Genomic DNA, 23,155 nt, shown 5'->3' with positions numbered 1-23,155 from the left:
GAACTAAAACCTATCCACTATAAAAATGAAATTTATCAGGAATGACCAACTCGCTCAAATGTCCCTTGCAATTAAGTTGAAACAAAAACATCGCATTGACTCGTCTCCTTTCTCAATAGGAAATATCCTTTATAAACTATTACAAATCCAGATTCATTCCAAATCATTAACTAGGCCAAAACCACAAATCAAAAACTGTTGAAGAAACTAAATGCGAACAAACTTTACCTGAAATGTCTGATGGATTGAAATTCCCTTGGGCCTGAAATCGAAATAGAGACCGATTGAATGCAACCCATCACCCAATTCACAAAAAGAGAAGTTTGATTTATATCCAACTTACATGATAGAAGGCATTAGAAAGGTAATATTTGATGAAAAATCCTTTTAATATGAGACTTTTTATGCTATGGAACCCCTAGTGGCTCCATGGATCTATCTCCTATCAAGGAAGCCAAATTGTTCATTTGAAATAGAGTTTGACAAAATAGGCTTTAATATTCTAAAAATAACTTTGGAGATAACCATATATATAATTGCAAAGTGAAACACAACAAAAGCCCTCAAATGAGGAAGTCTTATCCACTTTAGGGATAAGGGCAATGAAAGTTGTGTTGAAAGCTGCCAGAACCCTAGTTTCACTTTTAGATTCATTCGCAACATTCAACAAGTCCAAGCCAATAATCTCGTTAAAGCCTTCAAATAACTAAATCCCCCACCCATCAAGGCCAATATTTTTTTCTTTATAAAAGAATACCCTTTAATTCCTCTTTTGAGACCTCCTCTGTCAACACCCTATTGTCTTCATTCTTCACTAACGTGGGAAACAATTGGGCAACCCCGAATACTTGGGCAATACTAGCCCTTTCAAGTTCTTTGAATAGCTTCTAAAAATATGCCTAGCTAAGGGAAGTAAGGCAATCAAAATTTGACACAGCCCCACCCTCCTCGTCCAAAAGATTCCATATTGTATTACACATCTTCCTTCCCTTAGCATAAGCTTGGAAGAATTTTGTGTTCTCATCCCCTCCTTTGTTCCATATGGCTCTGTTTTCCAACCTCCATGCAACTTCTTGAGATTCTAAGATGGCCTTCCTACGAGACTCTAATTGGATCAATGTATCTCTAGATTCATCATTTAGAAACCCCCATCCCTAGAATCAGAAACATAAAGAATCTTCATTTCGATATTAGTAAGCTCCTAATCCTCTCTTATTCATTTCTTCCTAACCCAGTCCACATCCAAACTCTTGACCCATTTGAGATTTTATTCAAAATTTTGGGCAGCTAAAATTCCATTGTTAGGGACATAAGAGTACCAACCATCCTTAAACAAGTTTACAAACTCTTCATATTTATCCATGACGAATTTAGTTCAAATGTGATTCCAGGTTTGTGACCATGATTTTTAATCTCCAACAATATGGGTGAGTGGTCAGACTTACCCCAAACCTAATCCACTAATAGATATTATTAAATCACTCCACCATCACTTCTACCACTAAAAATATATCAATCCTTTTAGCAACTTGATCCTCCCCAACACGGTGGTTTCTCTAAGAAGGTTGTTAGCTTTTCATTCTCTATATGCAATAATATTTTATCCATAAGCTCACTGGAAAATAAATCAGAGAGCTTATTCAATATAGCTCTTGGCCCCCATAATTCAACAACACCCATGGAGAACTTTAAATCCCCTCTAATGATCATATTTTCAGATTCCAACACCTTCAAATCAAAAAAAATATTCCAAAACTCCACTCAACCTCCACAAGGCTCATATATATTAATACATATGGGAGACGCCTCTAACCCTGAAGAGAAAATGTCAAGCCTTGGCACAAAACTAATACTCTGGAAATTGAGAACAAAAATATTGTGAGTATCCAAACCAATAACGAGACCGCCATAACGACCATGGAAATTCAAATTAATAAAACATTACCCTCCAAACATCAATCCAAGATACTTATAGATCATCTCTATAGCCCCTAGAGTTTTCTATAGGAAAATGGCATTCAAACCATTAACCTTAAGCAACCTCTTCAATGCACGTGTTTTAGAGGAACTTGCCAAACCTCTACAATTCAACAATAATAATTTCATTAAGATACCATGCCCTATGCATTCAATTATCTAAGCACCTAAATAATAGATAATTTTCTACCAACAACCATCTCTTCCCTGGTATTCTCTTTGGCCTTTGACAAGGCTAATTTCCGCTAATGAGACTTCTAAGAGGAGAGCACTAATTGGCCAAAGCCACTAGGATGACCTTCAAAAGAGGGGAAAATATATCTAGAACAAAGGTTATATAGAATCCCTCCAACATATATATTACCAAAGGAATTAGAAACAATAGGAATAACAATGCCATCGGGGGAGAGGGAAGGGGACAAAAAAAATGAGTAGAGGAAACCCTCGAAACATATTGTGGCACAATAGAACCAATCCCACCAAATACAAGATCCCAATCATAACCTAGACTTGATAAAGAAATATCAAGGGAATAAACAATAGGAAGGAGAGAGGGAGACCTGGAGGATGTGTGGCCGAAGAAGACATCCCACCAAGAGCCTAAGGAGAAAACTCATCACCATTGGACTTATCCTATGCCAGCGACTTAGAGCTTGACATATCATAGAAAGGTGGGACCTCTGGACTGGCATTGTGGACTGCTCACTACGTTAAGTGCGTGGTTTCATATTGAGCCTACAACTTGTTTCCATTCCGAGCAAGACCCTTCAGGGTGACCGTCTTCATGGAATGAGAAAAATTCATTGTTCGTGCACTGTTCTAACTGGAACACTGAATTGGAGCTCTGCATAGTTTTAGTAGGGAAGCGTTTGTTGCCTGATGACATGCTTCCTTTATGTTGTTTAGGCAACTAGTTGCTCGCAGATGTGTCAACTATTCGTTGTTTGAGCTCAAACACTTATGTTGTCAAGTTCTTGACAAGACGATTAAGGGTTTCAATATCACTTGCTTCCTTGTCTTTCCCCTTGCTCGCTGCAACCTAGGGCTTCCTACTTCCGCCTCTGGAATCTTTCACTAGTTCATCATCCTTGATGACTCCAATCGTGCACACGTCCTTCTCTACAGCGATTTCCTCTTCACAATTTTCTAGTAATGTTGGTTTCACAACTCCCTTGACGAACTGCACAATGTTGGTTGGCAATGCTAATGTGCAGTAGTCGACAGTGATGGATTCATGAGGTTTTGTATCTACTGCAAGCTTATTCAATATGCGCAAAAACCTCTGATTAAAATATTTTATCTTTTCTTTCACCTCCATCTTCAAGTTTCCCAACTCTTTGAGCAACATGGCCCGGGTCTTGTCATCAGCAAATTTTTCCAAAAACATGCATTTGAATATACCCCAGTTATGGATGGAGTTGACAGGAAGGTTGTGATACCATACTGTTGCACGGCCATCCAAGGTACACGGGAACAGTCTGCATGAAATGTCATCATATCATACCTCGAGTGTCTGCAGCTCTAGGTAGAATTTGTCAAAGTGATCTTTTTCCTTCACTTCTCTGTCAGGGTCATACTTTGTGAGTGTTCTCTGAATGCTTTGGCATCCTGTGCAAAGCACCCAAGAGAGCCAATGGTCCCTAAGTCATCCATTCCAAGTTTTGGTTAGCCATGTCTTCTTCTTCTTCTTCTTCCTCCTCTTCTTCAGAATTTGACGGTTCTAGCTCTGAGTCTGTTGGTTCCTCTCTGTCTATGCCTCCTCCAGTACCTTCCCCTCCACCTCGTGTACTGGAATCTGAGCCCAAGATCATGAGGGTGTCTCATTCTTCCCGTCAGAAGACTAGAGGTTCCTCTTTGTTCTCAACAACTTCTGCCAGACCTTCGAGTGTGGCAAGAACTGCTTCTTCCAATTATGGTACAACAACTCTTGTGGGAGTGGTCTTTGGCTTTCTTGATGCGTATGGAAGATCTTGTATTCCTGGGAACAATCTAACTGGTTTCACGAATTGATGGGTGATGTGCTGATACGAAATTTCATGTTCACATCTAGGAGATGAGGAGTAACCAACTTCAGAGTCGTGCATAAGTGAGAGGGAGTGTGAGTTACTGCATTGACCAGATGATTGATGAGTGGGGGTGAGAGGACATTCAGCCATAAACAACTAGTGGCCCTCCTTCTAGTGCCAGAAATGTTGATAGTGTTGGACCTGCCAACATTCAAGGGATCTCTCTGCTATGAAGTCCCAACTAGACCTCACACTATTTGGTGTAGGACTCCCATTTGGCATGATGGCCCGGTTGCGATTATCTTAAAGGCTTTCCTTAGCTCTTGCTTTTCAACACATGAGAGTGGTCTGCTTTGTCTTCGAACAATAGGTTTGTGTGCCTGGTGAGTGCTTAGTGTTACTTGTGTCAAGGTTCTTTCACTGTAGAGGGAGAGGGTGGAAGTGAGTCTCAAGTTGAAAGGGAATAGTCCCAACTCTGCCAGAGACACACAACATAACAGGGCATGCGCAACTTCCGGCGGAGTAGTCCACATGGATGCAGCAGTCACAAACACACAGTGAACGGATAGCATGTACAACACCTAGCAGAGTAGTCCACACGAGTGTGACCTCGTTATAACAAGTTTATGGGAATGGTTCTGTTGAGTGTCTAGCGAGATAGCCCACACGAGCAAGACAAAATTAACAACTTATACAACACATTTGTAAGCATATGTATTAGAACAACTGAAATAGTTCGGCTATTTTAACACAAGTTAAAGAAACATGCATTACAAGTGTCCAAACAATAGTCTTACAAACAGATACAATACATGTGTGAAAATGTGTTGGCCTATTATCAGGCTTCTGAATTAAGTGTAAGTTCCAAGACACATCAGAACACCATACATCACTAAACCCGATAGCAGGGAGTTGGAGCCACTGCTCACTCCTCAAAGAAAAGACTATAGACTCTCAAGGCTATGTGGGAGGAGCCAAGTTGAAAATTCCTTTTCATGTACAAATGAGGGGTACTTACAGCCAAGGGTAAAACTGGCCCTTGTGACTGTTCGACTTCCCTCATGATTGTTTGACTTACATGACTCTTCAACTTTACATGACTCTTCAGATTTACATGTGGGTCTCTTGGACTTCCACATTACATTACCTTGATTACAATAGTGTGGCCCATAGTAGTGTTGTGGCTGAGATGACTCATGACATGACAGAGCTAGTATGTTCATGCTCATGGTCGTGTGCATGTCGAGATACATTGTTGCTGAGTGATAGATGTGCTCTTGGTGTATCATAGCTTCACCTTCGCATGACAAGGTGTGTTGAGTCTTCGATGGCCTTGGTGTTCACTTGATGTTGCACATGCAAGTTTCTCCTTCGCTTCTACTTGGTATGCGCCATGTGTTCGTCCATTCGCGAACAAGTCTCCTTGCATGCACTCCTTGTTCATCTCGTTCATCATGTGTGTCATGTCTCATCCATGTACTTGTATCTGCAATCACTCATGACGAGACGACATCAAATCCAGAAATATCCTAGTCTACCATTATGCATTATTTGTCACTTTCGGGTGCAGGTGATCGGGAGAGAGGACAAGGCTCTGAAATTGCACAAGGCACATTTCAAGCCACGATGCGGGTTCTGGGCACTGTCCATGAAAATTGTGCAGAGGTCACTCAGAGGCTGAGATGGGAAATCTGAATCGGAAGTGACTGTCCATGCGATCTGGCTCGGTTAGAGGCCAGATCTGCACAATTTTTTCAGGGAGACAATGTAGACAACAAGTGGAGACTGGTAGTGAAAACTGCACAATTTCTCCAGGGAGGCTTGCAGCGGGCTACGAGAGGCTGCTGAAAAAACTGCACAGATTTGGGAGGCTAGCTCACTGGACATCTTTGCGCATTTTCTGGGCTGAGCGGGATGCTAGGTAGCTGGAAGACTGCTCATGAAAATTATGCAGTTTTCAAGAGGAGCAGCAGGTCGACTGACATGGTGACTGGCTAGAAAAACTACACAATTTTTTACGGTAGTGCAGTGACAGGGAGTGGGTGTCTATCTGGCATGTCTGCACAATCTCTTCAAACAGCGGAAACAGGCATGCTTGGCAGCTTCTGTGAAATTTTTTGGAGGAGTTAGGCCCAGGGTCACTGCTTGGTCAAACTATCTGGTTGACCACTTGGAGGCTTGGTGGTTTTGCTTGCGAGCAGCGTGGATTGAGATGACATGCTGAGAAACTTCTGCGTTGTACTGGGTGATAGTCAGTGGGGTCAACTCAGGATTGCGTAGTGCAAACTGCCTGGGAGGCAACCTCAAGCTCTGCGCAATTCTGGGTAGCAATACATGTTCACTGAGGGCTGAAACTATGTAGTGTAGCTCAGCGGAGGTCTAGCTATTGAGGTTGGTCCGATCGAGATAAATTCAGCGAAATGACTAAGTGTGTGAACAAGTGACTTCATACATGCATGACCTTGTGAACACACACTCAACATGGCCTGATGACAAGACACCTCAAACCATCAAGACAACATGCGCTCAGTGTGACTGACCGAGGTGTGAGCGAGAAGCGCGACACTTGTGTGACATTGCATACAACTCTATGTGTGAGTGCGACATATGTTTGCATAGTGAATACAAATTATACACATGAAGACGGACCTTTTGCATAGCCATAACATGGTTGCAAGCATGACATTGTGACCAACGTGCTAAAAGATGTCCGGTGAACGATCAAGCGAGGAGGGTGCAAAGACTCAACACGTGCTCATGGGATGAGCCCGAGTGTTTGCGAACATAAAGGAGAAACCCAAGGAAGGCTTTGAAATTAGATGTCGGACAAAATTTTGGGGAGTGTTACAACCGCTACAATAGAACATTATTTTCTTTTATTTTTTGTTATTAGTTAACTAATGACCTAAATATCAAATGGTGTCTTAAAAAAATGCTTATGAATTAAGATAAGAATTAATATTAATATTAATATAATAATTGTCTCCTCATAGGACAACCGAGTGGTTGGCACAATGGCATGTTATCCCCTCGAGCTAGTTTCAAATTCCATAAAGAAAGTCATGACTTAATCCAAGAAACATTGATTCACCATGGTATTATATATAAATATATATATATATGAATGAAAAACCATTTAAATTTAATTAAAAAAAACATTTAAAAACAACATCACCTATAAATAATATATAATGATATTATTTCAATATACTTTATATTTATTCCAATAATGTTAATTTTAATTATAATATTAAAATTAAAATTAAAATGAGAAATAAGAAAAAACATAAAACTATATATATATATATATATATATATATATATAAAAGGATTGTTGAAACAATGTTTCACAAAACGTAAAATAGTTGCACCTGGAGGCACATTCTATAGTCTAGATTGAAGGAAAAGTGTGATTTTGTCGCTGCTCAAAGTGGAATGGATACATGTATATTTTAAAATAAAAATAAAATGTTATCTAAATAAAAAAACAATGTTAGTTATAATAATAATAATAAAAAAAAAAACGAATTAGCCACATTTTTACCACATATACATATACATAAATATATAACACATACTCTAATATGGTCAACCTAATTTATGATATAACAATTTATTGTTCTTAAACAAATCATTTTTAGTATGAATTATTATAATTATAAATAATATGATCAGGGTGATAATTGTAAATCATATTGTTGATAATCCTAAAGTAAGAAAGAACACATAAAATTAATATTGATTTTATTGAAATATTAAACAACATCTTCATTGCAAATAAGTATATTATTTAGGATTTGAATAATTTATATATTTCCTTAAATGTTACTTTAATATTGAAAATGAATTTAACTCTAGAAAATAAAGGTCATTTAAGAATAAACAACATAAAATTAATTAGATGAAATGGTACCTGTTATCAAAAAAATAATTTATTTTATTAAGTAAAGTTCCTTATCTTTTTAACCTAAACTTTATTTATCCTTTTACATCTAATTACCTTTTATTTAAAAAAAATTATGAAAATGAAAATATGAATAATTTAAAATTTATTAATGAGGAAGTTAAATGTAATCTAATGAAATAACGAACCAGCCACATTTATTCATGTTCATATACATAACACACTCTTATATTGTTAGATTAATTTATGATATTTTTTATTATTTTTAAATAAATAATTTTATTATGAATTTTTATAAATATTATAATCAATAAATTTAAAAAGTTATGATCCGTTTTAACTCTTTTAATGGCTTATGAAAAGATGATAATTATATATCATAAGGTAGATAATGCTAAATGCATGATAATAAAATGATTTTAGTGAAATATTCAAAATAACATTTTCGTATATTTATAATTTGAGTAATTTTTATCTTTTCTTAATTTCACGAAATTAACTCTAATAAATAAGGGTTATTTAATTCTAAAACACAGATTATTTAAACGAAATGATAAATATTATGTAGAAAGTAATTTCTTTTATTAGGTAACATTTCTTATTTTTTAATCTCCCATGTAATCATACTTTTGTGTATAAATGTAAATGAAAATACTAATATTTTGAAATTCATTTACAAGAAATTGGAATTTAATCTCATGACAGAGCTCACATATATTCACAACTACACACATAATGCACATTTTGATATTGTCATTTTTGTTATTTTTATTAAATAGATAATTTTTATATGTATTTTTATAGATATTATGATTATTAAATTTAAATAGATGAGATATATTTTCACCATTTTAATAGTTGTATCTATGGATGATAATTGTAAAGCACAATGTATATAATCCTTAAATGATAATTTTTTATATGTGTCTTTATTTGTAGAAACTCTTTTGCAATTCTTTACATGAAGTTATACATATTACATTGTGATATATAATTTATTTAATTATGATTTTTTATGTGTGAATCTCTTTAGCCAACATGGTTCCTTTTGGTGGACTGAGGTTATTAAACAAATGTATTTTAATCAAATATATACCAAGACATGTAGTTTAATGAGTGATTATATATATGTGTGTTTCTATATAATTGTAATATATGTTTTTAAATTCATGTTTTTGTATATCTATATATATAATTCTTTTCTTATATAATTGTATATATGTTATTATGTCCTTATGTAAATAAATAATTTGAATAAAAATTGCAAGATATATCTAATAGAGAAACCCAAATGATAGATTGTAGAATTTGCATTAAGAGTTATATTTCAAATTTAATATAATATTATAGATTTTATATATATATATATATATATATTCAAATGTTTTATATTTTTATTTATCTATTTTAGTGATTTGAATTAAGTGTCATTTAAGTTAAAGCACTAAAAAAAATGCATAAATTAACTAAGAATTATATATACATAAATGGCACTCAAATATTATATAATAAACATATAACATAAAAAGTATATGTATATAAGCTAATTTGAATTATGCCTACTTTAATGCAAGAAATATAAATGTATTTTATTTGTTTGTATATTAATTTCTCAATGTTTGATTAAATCTAATAAATATTTTTTAAGTTATGTATTCTATATAGTATTTAAAATTAAAAATTATAATTATATCTATATATGTGTGTATTTTCTAATTTATAGAAGGAATAATCATTTTCACGAGAATCCGCCGAGATTTGCCGAGATTTTTGAAGTTATGTACTCTATATAGTATTCAAAGTTACTATTCAAACAATGAAAAATTATATAGAGAGAGAGATTGTGTAACTTATAGAGGAAATAGGCTTTTTTATGGTAATCCCACTATAGAATTTCAAGCAAGAATAATCATTTTCACCCGATTTTTGAAGTTATGTACTCTATATAGTATTCAAAATTATTATTCAAACAATGAAAAATTATATAGAGAGAGAGATTGTGTAACTTATAGAGGAAATAGGTTTTTTTATGGTAATCCCACTATAGAATTTCAAGCAAGAATAATCATTTTCACCTGATTTTTGAAGTTATGTACTCTATATAGGATTCAAAATTACTGTTCAAACAATGAAAAATTATATATAGAGAGAGAGATTGTGTAACTTAGAGGAAATAATCTTTTTCATGGCAATCCCACAATACAATTTCAAGCAAGAATAATTCTTTTCACCCGATTTTTGAAGTTATTTACTTTATATAGTATTCAAAATTACTATTCAAACAATCAAAAATTATATAGAGAGAGAGATTGTGTAACTTATAGATGAAATAGTATTTTTTCATAGTGATCCAACGATACAATTTCAAGCAAGAATATGATTTTTTTGTTATTTAAAATACATTTTCAATGCATTTGAATGCATAAATGATTCAACACCATGAAAAACCTAGGGCATAGTCGAATTCTACAAATTAAACAACTACTAATGTTTTTAAAAATCTTTATCACATTTTGATTAAAATAAAATAAAATATGATGTTTAGAATTTTTAAATAGACTTATTCTTCTACATTTTGGTCTTTTTTTAGGTATACTTTCTTTTAGCAATTTTGTATGAAATATAGCAAAGATTTGTTGGAATTGCAAATTTTAGCCAAGTCATCTACACAATCCAAGTGGCCAAAAAGATTTCCAAAGCCTTGAATTCATTTTTGTATTAAAAAATACAATTTAAACCATGAAAATATATATACTCATTTTAACCACTAATATATCAAATAACAACATAGACCAAATCTATTGAGTTCCAAACTTTTTTTCTAATTTTACACTCTAAAAAAATATGTACTCAAAAAATTTGATCCAAAATTTAAATATTGTGTAATATTTAAAAATTTTAAATGTCATCTTTTAATTAGAAAACTATATTAATTTGTAAACTATATTAATTTGTAAAGGGTTAATTTTTAATAAAAAGGTTATGTTTCTTCCCTATTTAGATATAAATGAATCCATTTTTGTACATCAATTTAATTAATTGAATAAGAAGAAAATAAAAATGTAATTATCATTTATAAAAGAAATTTATTATCAAATAATCTATATAATTTTAATAATATAGTTGGTATAGATTTAATAATTAAAAATATTAGATTATAAATTTAAATTATATATAATCAATTTGTTTAAATTTAATATCTAAGAGCAATCACAATCCCTGGTTCAAAGAAATAAAGTAAAAATATGTACACGTTTGAAAACTTGAGAAAAATCAACGAATATAGAATTAAAATGTTTGTTAATATATATCATGAAAATGTATATGAATAGCCTACGAATCCATATTTGGTTGACTGACTTGAGTCATATAAAACAGGAAAAACAACATTGGCTTGACGGACCTTATTCATAGAGATGGGCGAACTGCTTTACGGGTCCATTGATGGATATGTTGGAAGTTTCAAGTCATCTACCTACTTGAGGTAGGTTAGAGCTGTTATCAGCCCACTCCATCTTTCTGGGTATGGATTCCTCCCCTCGTTGGACATTGCCCCGTTGCAAATCTCTATGTTCAATACCAACACCCTCCTGCATAATGAGTAGAGAGGGAGTATTGTTATTCTCATTTTCACATGTGATGCCATCTTTTAGCTCTGCCACTACTTCAGACACGCTTGGCCTACAAGATGGTGTACCCTCCACACATCTGAGCGCAAGTCTGGCAACCTTAACTATTGATCCCATGTCGTAGTCTCCGTTCAACCTCTTGTCTATAATTTCCTCTATGTCGCTACCGTTTTCATCCATCGTCACATACGGTTTCACCTATACATGACGTCAACATAATATCTAATTTTCACTTGAAAATCGTAAAATATGTTCATCATTTAAACGATTAAATATAATCGGATTCCTTACCCATTCAATGAGGTTAAGCTCCTCTTCACCTAGATTTGCATCTATGGGGGATCTGCCGCATATGATTTCCAACAACACCACTCCAAAGCTATATACATCACTCTTCGTAGTCAACATTTGAGTCCGGAAATAACTGCAGAAAATCCCCAACAGAAAATGAAATTGCCCATGTTTTCAATAATTAACAGAACTTGTACAATACTATCAAGAATATTGCACACAGAGGGGAAGGCATATGAATATATACTCTGGATCGAGGTATCCTATTGTTCCCCTTACTGCAGTGTTAGCATAAGAAGCCTCTCCATCCACTGAGATCCTTGAGAGACCAAAATCAGCCAGCTTTCCATTCATATTGCCATCTAAAAGGATATTGGCAGTCTTAACATCCCTGTGAATTATCTTTGGAGTGCAACCCATGTGCAGGTATTCCAATCCTTTCAACATCAAGCGCAGGTGGATCACATGAATATTATACTTAAAACATTATTTATTGAAAGGTACAAATATCAAATGAACCAACTTTGTATACATAGATGTACTGTGCACTAATTTATTTAAAGATTTACCTTGCGCTGCATCTAAAGCTATTTTGAGCCTTGTTTTCCACTTTAGCGGGGAAATCTCTGCACGACTACCTGGAAAACAATTTAAGATCAAATATACATGTTTCGAACTTACTTTTGGAATTAATATGAGTATATACACCAACTCAATCAAATGATAACAATATTATTTAGTAACATATTTACCATAAAGGTGGTCCCTCAATGACCCTTCAGACATATACTCGTATACCAGCATAACCTCTTTCGATTTATTACAGAATCCGAGTAGAGAAACCAAATTCCTATGATAGATTTTCGAAAGAAGATCAACCTGTTTATCCAGTGAAACCACTCAAGTTTTTTATACACATAATAATGTCAATATAATAAAAAATACTATAATTTAAAAACCCTAAAATTACCTCATTTTGGAATTGGTGAAGTCCTTCTGTAGAGAACACGGAGAGCACTTTCACTGCTATGTCTCTTCCTTCCAATTTACCCAAGAATACTGATCCAAAGCCGCCTTGCCCAATCTTTTCATTAAAGTTTTGTGTGGATTCCATTATCTCTTTTAACTTGAAGGCACGAGATTTTGTTGGATTTGGGTGTATAATTGTCGAGTAATCTGCAATCCTTGCAAATTTACAATATATCAAAGATTAGGTGTTTTCATAGGGTAAATTCACAGTAGGACTTTAAAATATATCTGAACTTCAAGTTGCTTCCTAACCTTCATTGAGATGTTGTTTAGTCTTGAATTTCTTCCAATACACAGCTATAGCCACCATCATTGCTAAAGCTATTAAAGCTCCGCTTATGGTTATTCCGATTAAAAGCCTGCTCGTTTTTGCTAACAGACGAGTTTCGGGTCAAAAAAGTTTAAAGAAGAGTTACAAGCTGGAAAACAAATTGAAATTCAAGATCTGAAATTTGAATATCTTACATAATTTATTGAATTTCCCAAACAAAAATTATGATCTCTTTTGGAAACAGCATTAAAAAAATTGCAGACTAAAACAACATAAATAAATGAATGTAAAAGGGCAAGGCCTTCTGGGATCCTGCATTGTGTCATTTGACTACGGGAGCTCACTGTTTTTGGAGATTCCAAGTCTGTAATTGAGTGGTCAGTAATTGAGTGGTCAAACAAAAGAGGTTCTTCTTCTCCCCTTTTCTGGAGCCTTGGAAATCTAGAATTAGAGCCCTGATCCCTGAATTCCAGAAGCGTAAACACCGTAATTATCTAGTTCACACATCTACCCAGCACAAAATGGAAATGGTGAAGCCTACCGATTATCTAAGGTAGGATGGTGAAGCAGATCGATTATCTATTGCAGGCTGCTCTGCGGCGACTAATTGGATCTCCTTCCATTTTTTTGAAAACGACATCCTATAGGAGGAAGGAAAATTTCAGATTTAAGATCTCAACTTTCCAGGTCGAAGCTCTTTGTTTGAATTTTGTAGCCTCAGGATGGAATTGTTCGCTGATGTTTCTCTTCTCTCCACACCTGTTTGCAGGCTCCCCTGTATCATCATCTTTCCACTTTTCTCTTGATCGCTGGAGGTTTTCAGATCCACTTATTAGTTTTTGTATTGATGTCTATTTTCAACTGTGTTACTTTTTGTCTCTTGGTTTAAAGGAAGAATCTCTTTACTGTGATAATGGATAACTGCAGGGCTTTAAAAGCAGTGAAGTTTCTCTGTTACTCTGTTTTCAGTCGAAATACTGATACATGTTTTCTGTTGTAATCACTTTCTTTACTATTAGTAGAAAGAGTATTTTCTGATTGGAAAAAAAAGGGGCGAGGGAATCATCTTATAGTGTGGCTTTCACAAGCAGATTTCTGTATGTTTTTGTAAATTTTATATTTATTATTATCATAGTACTAGGGTTTTTGCAATTGTGAGAGCCGTGTGCACGGATTTCTCATCGAGAAGAGATGTTGGGTAAATTTGTATTCACTTACCCACATAGGGTTTTCTAAGCTAGAGACTCTGTCTTTTTAGTTAGTGGAGAAAACTGAGTGTCTTGTGCCTTGGAAGGAATTAATTCCAACTACCCATCATTATTACACTCGCTGGATTAATCTAGAATTCAGCAGATGTTTTAAATGGAGTTTCTAGAATTCATTGACAAAATGGGCAAGCTTCCTGAAGAAGCCACCGCCCCATCGAACTCCGGAAAGATCTCTGTCCTATATAAATATCTGTTCAATCAGCAAATGAAGGCAAGTTCCAAGTTCTGTGTTTAAGTGTTTGAGTCTGTGCTCTCTGATTTGGTATCAGAGCAGGTGTGAGGTTGAGTGCTGGTAAAGAGCCGTGAGCATGGGCGACTGAGCCGTGAGCGTGGTGACTAAATTCTGTGTTGAGTTGCTGCAGTGTATTGGAGGGAGAACGGCATGCTGGTAGTGAGATGGTCACTGATTTCCAAGTTGTGGAGTGTGGTGAACCTGAAGCGGACCTGAGGCACGTTGAGTTGTGGCTACTATTGGCATTGTAGGCCCTTTTTTTTCTCGAGTTATGAGTAAGTGTTGCCTGTTGTTGGCACTGATTGAAGAGCCCTTCTTATTAAGTGATTCAAGAGGCGCATATGACGTGTCCATGAGAAACTGCAGTCGGCTAAAACCAAGGGAGAGCTGAGAGGAGACTTGTGTTTGGCGTGCGTTGTTCGTTTTGATGTGTGGAGAAGACTGCGTTCATCATTGAGAGGCATGAACTGACAACCAAAAATAGAGCCCGCTACATTTGGAGGACTATCACTTTTTGAAGGAGCCTGAATAGATGATTGGTGAAGTGCATATGTGTATCAGCCCTCTCAACGAGGAGAAAACTGTTGTAAAGAATTTGTATTGCAGAGCTTCGGTCCTGCCCGGTTGCTGTATAGGTAAATTAAGAGATTTCATGCTATAATTCCACATTTATTAATTATCCAAGCTCTTTTGTTTGTTTACCACGTGGAATAGCCCGCTCTTAATGAAACTTGTTTTCTATGTAATGTAACTTTTGGAATAACGTTTTTGTGAACGAAGTCTAATAAGGTATATGGTGTTGTGAAAAAAAAAGAGGAAGAAGGAAAGGCAGCCATATATTGGATAAAAAAATTTGAGGATTTATAAAAATTAGTAATTTTTGGTGATTGGTAAGGAGAAAATAAGTAACAATGGCTAATATATTGGCTGAATCTTATATAACCGACTCTAACAAGTTAAATGGTGAAAATTATGCAAATTGGAACTTTAAGTTGCAGACTTTGATGGAAAGCAACAATACATGGGCGATTGTGTCTGGAGTTGAAGTTAAGCCAATGTCCCCTCAAGCCACAGATGCTGCAATTCAATATTGGGAGCGACGAGAAAACAAAGCAAAGGTGCTTCTGCGGATGACAGTTAAGGACAACATTATTTCACACATTAGAAAGTGCAAAACATCCAAGGAGACATGGGACACTTTCAAAAATTTGTATGAGACGAAGACTACAAATAGAATATTATATTTAAAGAGTAAGCTTCTTTCAATTAAGATGGAAGAAAATGAATGTGTTAGCGATTTCATTTCTAGAATTAAAGATCTAAAGGATAAACTAGGTGACATTGGTGAATCAGTATTTAGTACAGGCTTGGTTACTGTGACATTAAGTGAAATGCTTGATGAATATCAAATGTTTATAACTGGTCTTTCAGCTAGAGAGAAGGCTCCTACTTTTGATGAGTTGGCAGGTATACTTATGCAGGAAGAAGAGTGGAGAAGAAGCATTAAAAAGAATTCTCCTAATTCAGATTTAGCATTGATGGCCAAAGGGAAGAAGTCCTTCAAAGGTAAACAGTGGGAGAAAAATAAAGGCAAAAAGCCACAGGGAAAATCATTTCAAGGAACCCCTTTACCAAGGACAAATGCCAAATCCAGTAGAGATGATGTGTGTTATTACTGTGGAAAACCTGGTCATTTTGCTAAGAATTGCATGAAAAGGAGGTCTGATCAATTTAAACAAAGAAGGCATTCAGGAAATTATGTTGATGAAGCAATTAATCAAGATATTAGCAATCTTAAATTGTTTGTGTCCAATGGTGCTTTATCAGCAGAAATTGATGATGATAATGTTTGGTTTATAGATTTTGGTGCATCAATCCATATGTCATGAAAAAGAGATTGGTTTGATACTTATCATGAGATTAATAAGAGAGGACACATCTATTTAGGAAATAATAGATCACATGAAATTAAAGGATATGGTAATATAAGTGTTATAATGCCTAATGGACAAGAAAAACAAATTCAAAATGTAGTGTATGTTCCTGGATTAGAGAAAAACTTAATATCAGTATCTACTATCATAGATCAACATTTAAAAGTTGAATTTGTGAAATCACATTGTTTGGTAAAGGATGTACATGACAACTACAAGGTTGTTGCAAAAGGAATGAGAGTTGGAGGCTTATACAAGTTGGATGTAATGAAGAATGGGCATCAAGCTTTGGCATCAACAGGGATGTCAACCATAGAACTTTGGCATCAAAGGTATGGGTACTTAAATCATAATGACCTAATGTTACTATAAAGGAAATTGATGGTAGAAGGTCTTCCAATTATTAAGGGTGAACACTTTGAATGTGAAGGTTGTGCACTAGGAAAACAACATAGGGAAAAATTTCCTGTGCATGAAAATATAAGAAAACGTGAAATACTTGAACTGGTGCATACTGATGTATGTGGTCCAATGCAAATTAATTCACTTGGTGGAGCATATTACTTCCTTATATTTATTGATGATAGCACTAGATACACCTGGGTATACTTTATAAGAAACAAAAGTGACGTGTTTGAATACTTTAAAGAATTCAAGAATATGGTTGAAAAGCAAACAGGAAAGAGCATTAAAATTCTTCGATCAGATAAAGGTGGTGAATACACTTCAGGAGCTTTTATCAAATATTGCAAACAAATAGAATTATGCAACAATTTACAGTGCCACATACACCTCAACAAAATTGAGTAGCTGAAAGAAAGAATAGAACATTAGTTGAATGTGCTCGAAGTATGATAAAAAGTAAAGGACTTTCTAATAGTTTTTGGGTTGAAGCCATGAATACATCTGTATATCTTAAAAATAGAAGCCCTACTAAGTATCTTGAGCACAAAACACCATTTGAAGCATTTTATGGCTTTAAACCTAAAGTTAATCATTTAAGGATATTTGGATGCAAGGCCTTTGCTCATATTCCTAAAGATGAAAGGAGAAAGTTAGATGCCAAAGCCATCAAATGTATTTTTATTGGATATTGCACTGATCAAAAAGCATATAAAATGTATGATCCAAGCACTCACAAGGTCTTTGCAAGTAGAGATGCTATATTTCATGAGCATGTAGATAAACAAATAAATGAAGATGAACATAATACACGACAGTCTTCTTATGAAAACTTCAAGGAAGAAGAAGTTGAGGAATCAACCCAAGAACTAAAACACATGGACATTCCAAAAGACACATCAAGGGATCAAAGTCCACAAAGAAGTGATAAAGGCACTCCACAGAGAAGAAAAGGAGAAGGTACTCCACAAAGTAATGAACCTCTAAAAAGGACAACACGATGGATTCAAGCCCCCATCAGATATAAAGATTATGCCTTAATGTCTCAAGTAATGACTGTTTTTGAGCCCTTAAATTATGACAAGCCAAAAATAATAAAGAATGGATGGAAGCTATGAAAGAAGAATATGATTCTATAATAAAAAATGAAACTTGGGAATTAACAGAATTACCTAAAAATAAAGTCCCCATAGGATCAAAATGGTTGTACAAGACAAAATTTAATGCAGATGGTAGCATAGACAAGTATAAGGCAAGATTGGTTGCAAAAGGTTATTCAAAAAAAAGGAATAGATTATGAAGATACTTTTGCTCCGGTTGCAAAAATGAATACAATCAGAATAATGATAGCATTGGCAACTAAATATGATTGGAAGCTACATCAATTAGATGTAAAGTCATCTTTTCTAAATGGTGACTTAAAGGAAGAAATTTATCTTGTTCAACCAGAAGGATTTGTAAAGAAAGGTCAAGAACATCTTGTATGCAAGTTAAAAAAGGCCTTATATGGACTAAAACAGGCTCCCAGATATTGGTATGAGAAAATTGACAAATTCTTCTTCCAGCAAGGATTTAAAAGGAGTAAAAATGATCCTAATTTGAATGTCAAGACAGATAGAAATGGGGATATAGTATTACTTTCTATATATGTTGATGATCTAATAATAACAGGGAGTGCTGATAAATTAATTACAGATATAAAAATGAAGTTATCACAGGAATTTGAGATGAAGGATCTTGGTGAGATGCATTATTGTCTAGGTCTTGAAGTATGGAGAAATAATGGAAGAACCTTAATCACACAAAACAAATATACAAATGAAGTACTAAAGAGATTCCATATGAATGAATGTAAAGCAGTGAATACTCCATTGGAACAAAATATCAAATTAAGAAGTGATGATGGAACAAAAGAGGTGAATGGAACAATGTATCGACAATTAGTGGGAAGTCTGAATTATCTCACTACCACTAGACCAGACATTGCTTATGCAGTAAGCATACTTAGTCAATTCATGGCTAAACCTCATGAAAGCCATTGGATAGCTGCAAAAAGGGTCCTTCGATACTTAAAGGGAACTATCAATTTTGGTATTGAATATACTAATGCTTGTAATGTTGAATTGACAAGTCATTCTGATTTTGATTGGGTTGGAAATCCAGATGACAAGAAATCCACCACTGGATACATCTTCAACATAGGATCACGAGCTATATCATGGAGCAGCAAGAAACAGTCAACAATTTCTTTATCATCAACTGAAGCAGAATATAAAGCATTATGTAGTAGCACCTGTGAAGCTATATGGCTCAGAAGAATGCTTGAAGATGTTGGTGAAGGTCAACAAGAACCTACAATGATCAGATGTGATAATCAAAGCACCATCAAATTAGGGAACAATCCTGTATATCATGCAAGGTCAAAGCATATAGACACACAATATCATTTTGTAAGAGAAAAGGTCCAACCAAAAGAAATTTCTCTAATGCACTGTAATACAAATGAGAATGTAGCTGACATATTCACTAAGCCTCTTGGAAAGGCAAAATTTGAGTTTTGTAGAAGTAAGTTATGTGTTGTAGAAAATCAAGATTATATTGTAAGCCTCGCTGAGACTTAAACCAACAGTAATATCAATTAAGAGTATGTTTAACAGTGTCTTATATATTTGTTATATGGTTGGAATTAAGGGGGAGTGTTGGAAGGAATTAACTCCAACTACCCACCATTATTACAGCTGTTGGATTAATCTAGAATTCACCAGATGTTTTAAATGGAGTTTCTAGAATTCATTGACAAAATGGGCAAGCTTCCTAAAGAAGCCACCGCCCCATCGAACTCTAGAAAGATCTCTATCCTGTACAAATATCTGTTCAATCAGCAAATGAAGGCAAGTTCCATGTTCGAAGTTCTGTGTTTAAGTGTTTGTGTCTAAGTGTTTGAGTATGTGCTCTCTGATTTTGTGGTGTTGTGGTGCATAGTTCTTGTGTTTTGACAAAATCGCCTGCGGCAAATAGTGTAAATCTTAAAGCTGAGGAAATAAAGAACAGCTATATGAACCCATAAGAAATTGCTTCTACTTAGTGAGATTCCATACCAGAGGATTCTGCAACAGAAGCCGCAGCGCCGCAGAAGACGACCGTGTAATTACTGCCTGCGGAGCATTTGAAGGAGGCGGCGTTGTCGTCATCTGAATCGGTGTTGGCCTGGGGACATTGTGTCTTGAAGAAACGAGAATAGTTACTGGGACGGCAATTGCTCCCTTCGTTATCCCCAGTGCAGGCGCTCATGCAGGCGTTCCTCACCCTTAATTCTGCGGGACAGTTGGCAATTATGTTGCTGCTGCAAGCGATCGCTTGGCACTTTGAGTTAGAGGGTATGAACGAAATTGGAATGTTGAATCCGCCGATGAGAGAGATGTCATACGAGTCGACGTCCGCGTATCGTCTGTACTCGACCACAGTCGCTGCGGGTGTAATTCCTTGACAATTTCGTGCAGTCTTGCATTGCCCGGTTGTGCAATGCAGTTCACCCCAGCACTCCGCCGTTGTGCAGAACCGACACCCAGTGCGCCCCCACATTCTGCCAGCTATCGAACCGGCAGGGACTGGAAACGTCCACGACTCTCCCCTTTCCAGCTGTACCACTCCCCCTTCCACGTGTGACCCTTCGTCGATTAATTGTGTCCCAGCTGGCCAAACGGGGAATTGGCACTTATTCAGGAACTCAATGGTCGCACCTCCTGCTCCTGCGAGAATAACAAATACAGTAATAAAGTTGGACTCTTGAACATACATAAATATCCAATTTACAGTTTATACCCAATTTGCAATTACTTTTTAAACATCATTTAACAAATTGCAGGCTGACACAGCATTATAAATAAATGATTGCAAAACTGTTCATAATTTCATGGCTACAAAACCTTGAATGTCAACAGAGGTGTATTGAGGAGACAGTGCGCCTACTTAGCTGCTACAGCTATATTAGAAGAGAAAATTGAAATAAAGAACAGCTATATGAACCCACAAGAAATTGCTTTTAGTTAGTGAGATTCAATACCAGAAGGGGCCGCAGAAGGGGAGGAAGTGGCAGCGCCGCAGAAGATGACCGTATAGTTAGTGCCTGCGGGGCAACTGGACGTGCCGCTGCAAGCGCTCATGCATGAGTTCGTTACCCTCAATTCTGAGGGACAATTGACAGTTATGTTGCCGCTGCAAGCGATCGATTGGCACTTAGAGTTAGAGGGTATGAACGAAATTGGAAGGTTGAATCCACCTACGAGAGAGATGTTATAATAGTCGAGGTTGGATACTTGATTGAGACTGTACTCAACCATAGTCGCTGTACAGTTTTCTATACTCTCGCATTCCCCGGTTGCGCAGGACTGTTGGAAGTAACACAGAGTGCGCCCCCAAAATCTGCCACCTGTCGAACCGGCAGTGAGTGGGAATGTCCACGACTGTCCTGTGTCCAGCTCTGTCATTCGGTTTATTTGTGTCCCGCCTGGCCAAACGGAGAATTCGCACTCGTTCAGGAACTCAATGGTCACACCTCCTGCTGCTGCGAGGATAACAAATACAGTAATAAAGTTACACTCTTCAACCTACATAAATATCCAATTTGCAGTTATTACATTTTATAACCCAAGTGCATAAAGTTGCCATGAATGCCAGAGAAACTCTGCAGTTATTACCTTGTACAACGCAACAGGACAACACCGCCATGAACGCCAGCGAAACTCCCTTTGCTCTCGCCATTGCAAACGCTGTGACTCAAACATCTCCCCGACAAAAGCCATATAACGCGTCCAGAATAATTTTGAATAGTTCTAGTTTGACTAATCATTCACAACTAGAGCCGTGTTTTCCACGTTTTCTGATCATAACAAGGATTCACAATTAAAAGCGCGTTTACTAAATGCAATCAGTAAACATCCCACGGTTTTCACGGCGATTCCTATTTCCACCGTAGTTTTTTAATTAGTGTCCTTGACATGCGGGGCGATAGGGAAATATAAGAGAAAGTGGAATAAGAAAGTAGCAGGAATAAACGGCAAGTCTTATATTTTCCTATCGCCACCGCATGTCAGGGGCATTAATTAAAAAACTATGGTGGAAATAAGAATTGACCAGTTTTCACAATTAAAAGCGCGTTTACTAAATGCAATCAGTGACCATCCCACGGTCTCGCATTAAAGGCCGTGCCATGTGGGGTTGATAATACATACATTACACTTCACGATAAAATGTGTGGTAACCATCCCACGGTCTCGCATTAAAGGCCGTGCCATGTGGGGTTGATCAATACATACATTACACTTCACGATAAAATGTGTGGTTTCTCCTGCACCATTGATAATTGGGTCCATCAATAATCACACCGCAAGGTATATTATTATTCTTGGTTTATCTTATTTTAAAGTTGGATTTAATAAGAGAAATTTAATGTAAATGTCTTGAAGTGTAATTTTTTTTAATGAAAAATTTTATTAGTTTCCAATGTTGATAAATCTAGATTTAAAATTGATTTAATATATATTTCAAACAAACAAAAAATATTTCTAAAATGAAATATTATATATTTTATTAACAAATATTCAAAATCAAAAGTAACCCAATGGAAGGGCACAGAGCTTACTATATGAAATTTATGGTCATGTTTTTCTTATGACATGGTTTGTGTTTATTAGTGTGGCCGAAGCTTTATGGAATGAACCAATTATGTGGATCATATTTCTTATCCATTTATGAATTGGGACAAAGGTTATAGACCCTAATCAAATAAGGAAAAGAGAGGATCTCAGCTATTAGATTCAAAGTATTAATTTAAACCAATTTTGTAGAAAACTTTTAGAATGTCTTTCTTTTTGCTATTTAATCAAGTTGATTAGAAACAAACTTAATGTAATTTTGAACTTGAAAACTTGCAAAACTGTTTGGGGCCTCTTTAAAAACACATGAGATCTATGAAAGCAAAAGAGGGAGTTGTGAAAAGAAAGGTATGTTATAAGCTTATGGTAATTATTTTTCCTGTTGATTTCAATTTCTCATAAGTTAGAGGATAATCCTAAAGGTGATGGAATCCTTTGATTCACCAAGTCCTGAAAAACTAGGTGAATCCATTGTAATTCCTAAAAATCTTAAGTATCTTGTATTTTTTTAATTCATTTATTGTTGCTTGAATATTTGGCTATCTTTTGTGAGTGCCA

At 35.5% G+C, this 23,155-nt stretch overlaps 1 protein-coding gene across 3 annotated transcripts; it reads right to left on the bottom strand.

Moving 5' to 3' along the window:
• Positions 1–11,188: 11,188 nt before the first annotated feature.
• LOC149174391 (uncharacterized) lies at positions 11,189–21,793 on the bottom strand. 3 transcript variants are annotated; one of them, XM_089419329.1, is made up of 10 exons: positions 21,641–21,793; positions 21,007–21,507; positions 20,042–20,692; positions 13,089–13,208; positions 12,778–12,983; positions 12,560–12,686; positions 12,377–12,445; positions 12,055–12,244; positions 11,808–11,895; positions 11,189–11,714 (listed from the first exon to the last, which is right to left on the bottom strand). In XM_089419329.1, exons 1-10 carry the CDS (start codon positions 21,702–21,704, stop codon positions 11,355–11,357), a joined length of 2,376 nt encoding a protein of 791 aa, XP_089275455.1. In that variant the 5' UTR covers positions 21,705–21,793; the 3' UTR covers positions 11,189–11,354. The 3 variants fall into 3 exon arrangements, with proteins under 3 accessions (XP_089275455.1, XP_089275454.1, XP_089275453.1); XM_089419328.1 differs by having other exon boundaries at positions 11,808–11,940; positions 21,007–21,504; positions 21,641–21,792; XM_089419327.1 differs by having other exon boundaries at positions 11,808–11,940; positions 21,641–21,791.
• Between the last annotated feature and the right edge of the window lie 1,362 nt (positions 21,794–23,155).

This window comes from Pinus tabuliformis, chromosome 4_1 (assembly GCF_031772625.1).
Source record: "Pinus tabuliformis cultivar Carrire ecotype Pingquan chromosome 4_1, CPIR1, whole genome shotgun sequence".
Taxonomy (NCBI): domain Eukaryota; kingdom Viridiplantae; phylum Streptophyta; class Pinopsida; order Pinales; family Pinaceae; genus Pinus; species Pinus tabuliformis.
Note: the sequence above shows the minus strand (reverse complement) of the source record. Positions and strands in the feature narration are given on the sequence as shown.

What these genes read in the sequence shown, in the direction of transcription:
- LOC149174391 (XM_089419327.1), bottom strand. Translation starts at nt 21,704, where the DNA reads ATGGCGAGAGCAAAGGGAGTTTCGCTGGCGTTCATGGCGGTGTTGTCC. An exon ending in ATTGAGGGACCACCTTTATG is followed by an intron (nt 12,446 to 12,559) that starts GTAAATATGTTA and finishes ATTGTTTTCCAG; the next exon opens with GTAGTCGTGCAGAGATTTCC. An exon ending in AGCTTTAGATGCAGCGCAAG is followed by an intron (nt 12,245 to 12,376) that starts GTAAATCTTTAA and finishes TGATGTTGAAAG; the next exon opens with GATTGGAATACCTGCACATG.